Here is a 7,500-nt window from a genome sequence, read left to right as displayed (position 1 = left end):
ACTCCTGAGGACACACACACACACTCACTCACACACACACTCACTCACTAACACACACTAATGCATCTGCTGCTTTCCTGTCCACTAACGCCGACTACACACACACACACACGTCTCTGTTTATCTTCTGTTTCTGTTCGGTTCCTCTCGAAGCCCTTTGAGATCCAGCGACGGCTGGGTGAAGTTTGAAATGTTGCACTATTGGAAACACAGCGGAAACGCAAATCAGATTCTGTTCGTAACAAGATGTGATTAAAACATGAATATAAGTGAAGTGCAAGCTTAATTTCCCATCATCCCTGGTAGGACGTTTTCTCTTGTGCATTTGCATTATATACATGTTGCAAAATTTGAAAAAGATTCATTGTTTTTGAAAACTATTGCATTTAAAATCCAATTTTGTGCAAAAATGTCTTGATCTTTGCACATGTTTTGAGTGCACTGCATTGTGGGATACGGTCTGTTACCACTGTTTGCTCTGCGTTTGGATTAATGATGATGACCACTGAAACATTCACACTACCTCACATATACCACTCTTATTATTTAGCTCAAAACTTAGTTCATAATTCTGTGTGAAATTACTGTGCATTTCCTCAGAATCCCAGAATTCATTTTCTATTGGCTGAGTGACATCACAGAACTGAACCTGCTCTATGATGAATAAAGTATAATGTTTATACCGTCCCGCAGGAATGAATGAATAATGAAAACATGACAAATTAAAGAAATGATATTTTACATGTAATGATTATGAAAGAACACGTAAAGCGTTTATGTCTAATGCATTAGAAAGGTATTCGAAATGCACATTTTATATATCTAAAATGCATTATATTTGTAATTACATCTGAAATTGGATGTTTGTCAAGTGTTTTAGTGCATTATACAATTAATGCATTCAAAACACCTTCTAATGCATTATATATAAAGGCTTTATTCTAATTGTAATTCTCATTGTCAGTGGTGATTCTCATTACTATTGGAATGCAAATGATTATTTCTTTGAACAGAAAATCTCGCCATGATTGTCTAAATACTTTTCTCGTATGAAAGCGATGATATTTGGGGGGTTGGTTTGATTTTGCCCAATTTTATTTGTAAAATAAGTAACTTGTACCGCAGATTTTCTCATTCTCCATTTAGTATTTCTGTTAATAGTGCATTTGAACCTCATCGTGAATATTAACTCTGACCAGCAACTTTATTTTTTTGGGAGGATAAAACTAAAGCAACAAAATATGCAATTGTAGAAACCGACAAAGCTCTTTTTCACCAGTTTTATTGATACATAAAGCGAACCGGTGGTCATCATATTGACATGTTGTAGGCAGCATTTGCCAGATTTTAATGTCATAATGTGCTTTCCTTTCTTTTTTAGTTTTAGTCCATGTAATGTTTATTGCTGTTCATTTGAGTCATATATGAATTCTGTATAATATCGCTTTTTAACCATTATTCTTAGGGGATTCCCTTAGTTTGTACTGCTATTTTGAATTTTAAAAAATAAAAAAAAGGCAAAAAATAGATCAATTACAAAGCGCAAATATATAATGCATCACCCTCTTTTATAAGCCTCACGTTTTGACTTGGTTTTCATGTATGATGTATATCTGTGTTTTTAATGCTTTAATCACTGGCAATATTCAGTGACGCTGTACGTTAAGGTGGACTGTGAATATTAACAACTGTCCAGAACTGATGATTTGATGTCGGCGACACTGAACATGTTCAGCCCTTCAGACAAGCTGTTGGATTTTATACAAAAATAAATAAACTATAATAAAAGACTTCCTGGATCTCAACGAGCCTTCTTTCAAACCAATCAACGAGTGTCATTACAACTACCTTTATTTCTCCAGTACAGATCGCTTCAAAGCAGACTTAACGATGCAAACGTCATCAAGTATGAGAATAATTCATATTCTGCTGTAAATAATCATTATTCAGTTTAAACATTTCACATTTATTCAGTCTCTCAATAAAATCAACATTCCCAAAGAATCATGTCGATATATCCATGAAATCCCCTGAACACGAGACGATCCAGCAGATGTTCACCGCTTGATGTTCTTCACCAGAAGTCGTCGTCCGGCTCTTCGTGTGACGTCACGCCCACACTGAGGAACACGAGAGGGTTTGTGATGAAGAGTTTCTGTTGAACAGTGAAACACACACACACTGAGACCTCACCTGTGCTCGTTGGCGGACAGGAGAACATCCTCTTGACTCTGCTGTTCTGATGCCTCTTTCTTTGGACTCTGAAAGTTCATTAAAAGAATCACAACATATCTCACATTAAAATCTGCTTTAAGACAAACCACGTGTACATTCATAAGGCGACACCATTGCTGAGTGTTTTCTATGGAAGTAAAAAATAATAGCAAATGTTTTTGAAACAAAAAAGCTTGAATTTGCACTAATTATAAAAAATATGCATTGCATTAACCGTGTTTGCATTTTAATACATTGTGTTTTTAGATTGTATCTTTATGGGCTGAAATGAAACATGGTCGTATATTTAAGTTTGTGAATATTTCAATTCAAAACATTTCACACAAATTTTCAGTATTAACAATTCAATAATCCATATTCACCTTTTAGATTTCACTTCCAAAATGTTCATTCTGTTTAAAAATATACATTTTACTTCACTTTACAAAATTCGACAGAAAACTCAACATTTGACATCCGGGAACTGCCGGAATATCAATAGATTGGCGATTCATAATCTCCATCTGCTACTATTAGCATTTTTAGAGAATGACTTACAGTCGTAAATAGACTTTCAACCATGCTGAATTTCAGCCCATAAAAATGCAATGTATTAAAATCAAACACGGTTTATGCAGTGCATATTTCTTTCAATTAGAGCAATTCAACAAGTTTTTTTGTTTCAAAAACATTTGGCATTATTTTACTTGCATAACTTTCTCCTTAAAACTGCAGTGAACCAAAGACAGTCTCAAAAACACGCTTTGAAACCGCTGGTGTTTCTGACGTCACAAACTACCTTGTAACCAATCAGATCAACGTGTGATCGTCAACCAGTGGATCTCTGAGCTGAGGGAGTGAGTGGAGGCGGGGCTCATTTGCATATTCATAGACGCGGATACTAAATGAGGCAAGGGTGTCGAGTTACATTCAAGATATTTTATGAAGAATTTTCAAGGAAAAACCGCTTAAATACGTCATGTTACCGACTGAAGATGAGTCATAAGGGATAAGATGATGGACTAGAGGGGGCTGTAAAGACTTCTTGCATCACAGTAGAGAATATGTGTGTGAAACAGCCTCAGTCTGGATGTAAAGTGTGTTCACGCACCTGATCGTGCGGTTGGTCCTGCATGAGCATCATCATGTACTTCTGAAGCGGATTGGCCACCTCAGCTCCTCCTCCAATCGCTGAGGTCGGTGATGTCACGTGACCTTCTCTCTCGTCCTCTGCTTGTTTCTCGTTTTGATCCTCCTGAAAGTAGATCAAAGAGAAATCATACCGGAGATTTTTATTTACTTTTTATTTATTGATCAAATCTAGTAATTTTAAGAGTAATTTAAGCACATTCCTCACATTCTTTCAAATTAAATTCAAAATAACTCACAATTTCATGCATAACTCTTTTAATTCAGTTCTAAATATCTTACATTGTGAGTCTTTGACCTCTTGTGTAATAATAATAATAATATAAGATGATATTTCATGACTCTAGATGGCCTTATATCTCATATGGAGTAAATAATGAGCTGTTCCTCTGGGTCCTAAAGTCAGTTTCTTCAGTGTGCACCAGGGGCCGTATAAACAAATAATTTTAAGGCTAAAAGTAGCTCCTAACTGGCGAATTTAGGAGCAACTCCTAAAAATAATGGGCGTCACTCGTAACTTTAGGACTCCTAATTTGTTTGACTAAGAGTAATTCACGAAGCGTTTTAGCCCTAAAAGTAGCACCTAAGCCTGGGACAGCTTAAAAGAAGTCGAGAGGACACCTAACTCACTAAGACCTTCACAAACCGCTTTCTGTGGCATTTCACGCTGTGATGTTTTGAAATGCGTATGCGGCGGCTACAGGAGCTTCCAATCGCGAGGGAACAGTTGCATTGTAGGCATAACTAGGGATGCAATAACGCCACCAACAACAACCAGAACTAGGCTACTCATTGCATGTAAACTAATTGTAACGTTTCATTGTGAATCAAATTAAAATGTTCTTCTCTTTGCAAACGTAGGCAGAGGCATATAGTGACAGATTAATTCAATAATGTTGCAAAGATATTGCATCAATCCATATGTTTCATTAGGCTATAGGCTATTTGTTTTGCCTTACTCTTTATTCATTTAGGCTATTTATTCAGTTATTCATCATCTTCCGTCCTTCGCACTACTTGTGTAGCGCACGCATTCTCAGACCTGTCACTCATCATCATAGGGGGGGGGTGTTTGGAATCATTCCCGCGTTACAATCATCAGCCAATCAAGGTGGTCACTTCAGTCAAGCTCGTGCATGAGTAATGACGTCATCCATAGCAATGAAGACTCACTCTTAGTTTAGGAGTTGTCATTTTTCTTTACTAAGAGTAGGTTTTTATAGAAATTGGCAAATAAAATAAATAAAACTGGCATAAATCTAAAAAAAAATTACATTTAAATCAAGGTCTGGTCCTAGAGCATAAACCCAAAGTGGAACAAACTTTCTATCTCATACACACACACACACAAACACACACAAACACACACGTGTATGTCCCTGCAACAGAGAGCATTTTTATAGAAATTGGCAAATAAAATAAACAAAACTGGCATAAATCTAAAAAAAATTACATTTAAATCAAGGTCTGGTCCTAGAGAATAAACCCAAAGTGGAACGAACTTTCTATCTCATACATGTGTGTGTTTGTGTGTGTTTGTGTGAGTGTGTGTATGTCACTGCAACAGAGAGCATTTTTATAGAAATTGGCAAATAAAATCAACTAAACTGGCATAAATCTGAAAAATGTCACAGATGCAACATGGAACAAGCTTGTACACACACACACACACACACACACACACACACACACACACACACACACACACACACACACCACAGTCATGTCATAGTGGTGACTTGTAATGGTTCTGCAAATGTATGTATAATAATTTGCAAAAGCAGATAATTCAAAATATATCAGAAAACAACAAATTCTAACTCTGACAAAAATACAGATTTTTTATGTATTTCAAAATGTTTAAATAAATATTCACAAAATATATATCATAAAGTTGTGAGGAGAAGTTGAAGCATCAAGAACAATGAAGTGAAAATGAATGAGTCTCTATGGCCCTCTATTGGATATATGTGGTCATTGCACTTTCTTTCTTTAATTATAATTTCTAAAGTTTTTCCACAAACCAGCAGATGTCAGTATTCTATCCCTTACACATAGAGCAATGTCCAAAAACTATTTAGATTTAATTAAGATCATCATTTAAGTGATTTTTTCTTTAAAAAATCATTTTTTATGAGACAATTTATGGCCTAGTTATGTAATTGTGCAGTAAATAGGTAAAAAAATTCAAAATTTCCACAAAAACACAGCATAAATGTATAGTTGAGAAGTAAATAAAAAAAATGATATATAGTTTCCATATAAAAAATGTATATTTCCTTATGCAATCGCTCTTTAAAAGTTTGGGGTCAAAATGACCCCAAAGACCTTAAGTGTTGTCCTTTTTTAGGAGTGATTAAGGAAGAGAAAACTCCTAGCTAAAATCTTTTAGTGCGATTTAGGAGTACTCCTAGTGGTGAGATAAGATGCTTTGTGAATACGGCCCCTGAAACACATACATTGTAAATACATACAGAATTTTGAGCCTTTTTATATTTTTCTCTGTGAACTGAAGCATTCCATTCATTCCTGAGGGGGTCAAAATTGACTCGCGAGTGAAGGATTTATTAATTTTTTTAAATATTACATTTTTGGTGTGTGTGTTAATGGTTTAAGTGCGACTAAAGTCCTGAGGTGATGAACACTTCATTTTTAAATAAAAATAAAGAAAGAAAGAGTTTGGGGTGAAACGGCCCGAGGGCGGGAGGAGTGTTCAGTTGTCGTGTGTGTGAACGTCACCATCTCCTGCTTGAGTCTCTCCATCTCTCTCTCCTCTCTCTCCTGCGCCTCCTCTCTCTCCCTCCGTCTCTTCTCCTCTTTTCTCTTCCTCTCCTCCTCCCAGCTCTCCTCCTCTTCCTCACGCCGGTCTTTCGTTACGGCCGATGATGATGATGATGATGATGATTGTACATCTGAAAAACACCACACTAGTTTCTATACAGTGACTTCAAAACTCAAAGAGGAAGAGAGACTGAAGATCCGACTCACCCTGATGATCCTGGAGCTTCTGGAGGAAACACTCCTGATCTGCGGACACGACTGAACACACACACACACACACACACACATGAACATGAATTTCTTTAGAGAACTCTTCCTGAGCCCAATCTTTTGAACATTAGTGCATCTTCACTACAGAAATCTCCCTGATTCTGTCGGCCTGGGAAACTAAACTCCCTGACATTCCCAGAATCCTGATGAATCCTCACGTTGAACGGGGTCGGTGAGGTCGTGAAGCGTGATCTTCTCCGGTTGAGGAGACGACTCTTGGGATGAACTGGAAATGATTTCCTGCAGTTTGGGCGGACTGTGAAATCACAACAAATAGAATTATAATGTGTGTGTGTGGCGTGCCTTTAAGTGTGTGTGTGGCGTGTCTTTAAGTGTGTGTGTGGCGTGCCTTTAAGTGTGTGTGTGGCGTGTCTTTAAGTGTGTGTGTGGCGTGCCTTTAAGTGTGTGTGTGGCGTGTCTTTAAGTGTGTGTGTGGCGTGTCTTTAAGTGTGTGTGTGGCGTGTGTGTGTGTGTGGCGTGCCTTTAAGTGTGTGTGTGGCGTGCCTTTAAGTGTGTGTGTGGCGTGCCTTTAAGTGTGTGTGTGGCGTGTCTTTAAGTGTGTGTGTGGCGTGCCTTTAAGTGTGTGTGTGGCGTGTCTTTAAGTGTGTGTGTGGCGTGTCTTTAAGTGTGTGTGTGGCGTGTGTGTGTGTGTGTGTGTGTGTGCACCTGCTGCTGTGGCGTGTGGTGCTCTTCATCCTGGGGCTGCTGGGACTGATGTGTGTGTGTGTGTGTGTGTGTGTGTGTGTGTGTGTGTGTGTGTGTGTGTGGTGTGTGTGGTGTGTGTGAGGTGTGTGTGTGTGTGTGTGGTGTGTGTGTGTGTGTGCACCTGCTGCTGTGGCGTGTGGTGCTCTTCATCCTGGGGCTGCTGGGACTGATGTGTGTGTGTGTGTGTGTGTGTGTGTGTGTGTGTGGTGTGTGTGGTGTGTGTGAGGTGTGTGTGTGTGTGTGTGTGTGTGTGTGTGTGTGTGCACCTGCTGCTGTGGCGTGTGGTGCTCTTCATCCTGGGGCTGCTGGGACTGATGTGTGTGTGTGTGTGTGTGTGTGTGTGTGTGTGGTGTGTGTGTGTGGTGTGTGTGAGGTGTGTGT

At 38.5% G+C, this 7,500-nt stretch overlaps 2 protein-coding genes across 4 annotated transcripts in view; one reads left to right on the top strand and one right to left on the bottom strand.

Annotated features, from left to right (window-relative positions):
- gpm6bb (glycoprotein M6Bb) overlaps positions 1-165 on the top strand; it is a 47,148-nt gene extending 46,983 nt beyond the window's left edge. For both annotated transcript variants that reach the window (XM_079881866.1, XM_079881865.1), the window contains exon 7: positions 1-165. This exon is cut by the window's left edge and continues 264 nt beyond it. The gene's annotated coding sequence lies outside the window, so the exon portion shown is untranslated.
- A 1,497-nt stretch (positions 166-1,662) lies between these two features.
- The window catches only part of ofd1 (OFD1 centriole and centriolar satellite protein), a gene marked incomplete at its 5' end in the record, with an annotated part of 37,815 nt that continues 31,977 nt past the window's right edge, over positions 1,663-7,500 (bottom strand). For both annotated transcript variants that reach the window (XM_079881838.1, XM_079881839.1), the window contains 6 exons: positions 1,663-2,120; positions 2,194-2,261; positions 3,326-3,469; positions 6,103-6,275; positions 6,352-6,402; positions 6,573-6,670. In XM_079881838.1, the coding sequence (XP_079737964.1) occupies positions 2,075-2,120; positions 2,194-2,261; positions 3,326-3,469; positions 6,103-6,275; positions 6,352-6,402; positions 6,573-6,670 (580 nt within the window). In that variant the 3' untranslated portion in view covers positions 1,663-2,074. The remainder of the gene's footprint in view (positions 2,121-2,193; positions 2,262-3,325; positions 3,470-6,102; positions 6,276-6,351; positions 6,403-6,572; positions 6,671-7,500) is intronic.

The sequence above is a fragment of the Squalius cephalus genome (genome assembly GCF_949319135.1).
Source record: "Squalius cephalus genome assembly, chromosome: 9".
In the NCBI taxonomy this organism is placed as follows: domain Eukaryota; kingdom Metazoa; phylum Chordata; class Actinopteri; order Cypriniformes; family Leuciscidae; genus Squalius; species Squalius cephalus.
The sequence above is the reverse complement of the archived record's forward strand: the minus strand, read 5'-3'. Positions and strand labels throughout refer to the sequence as shown.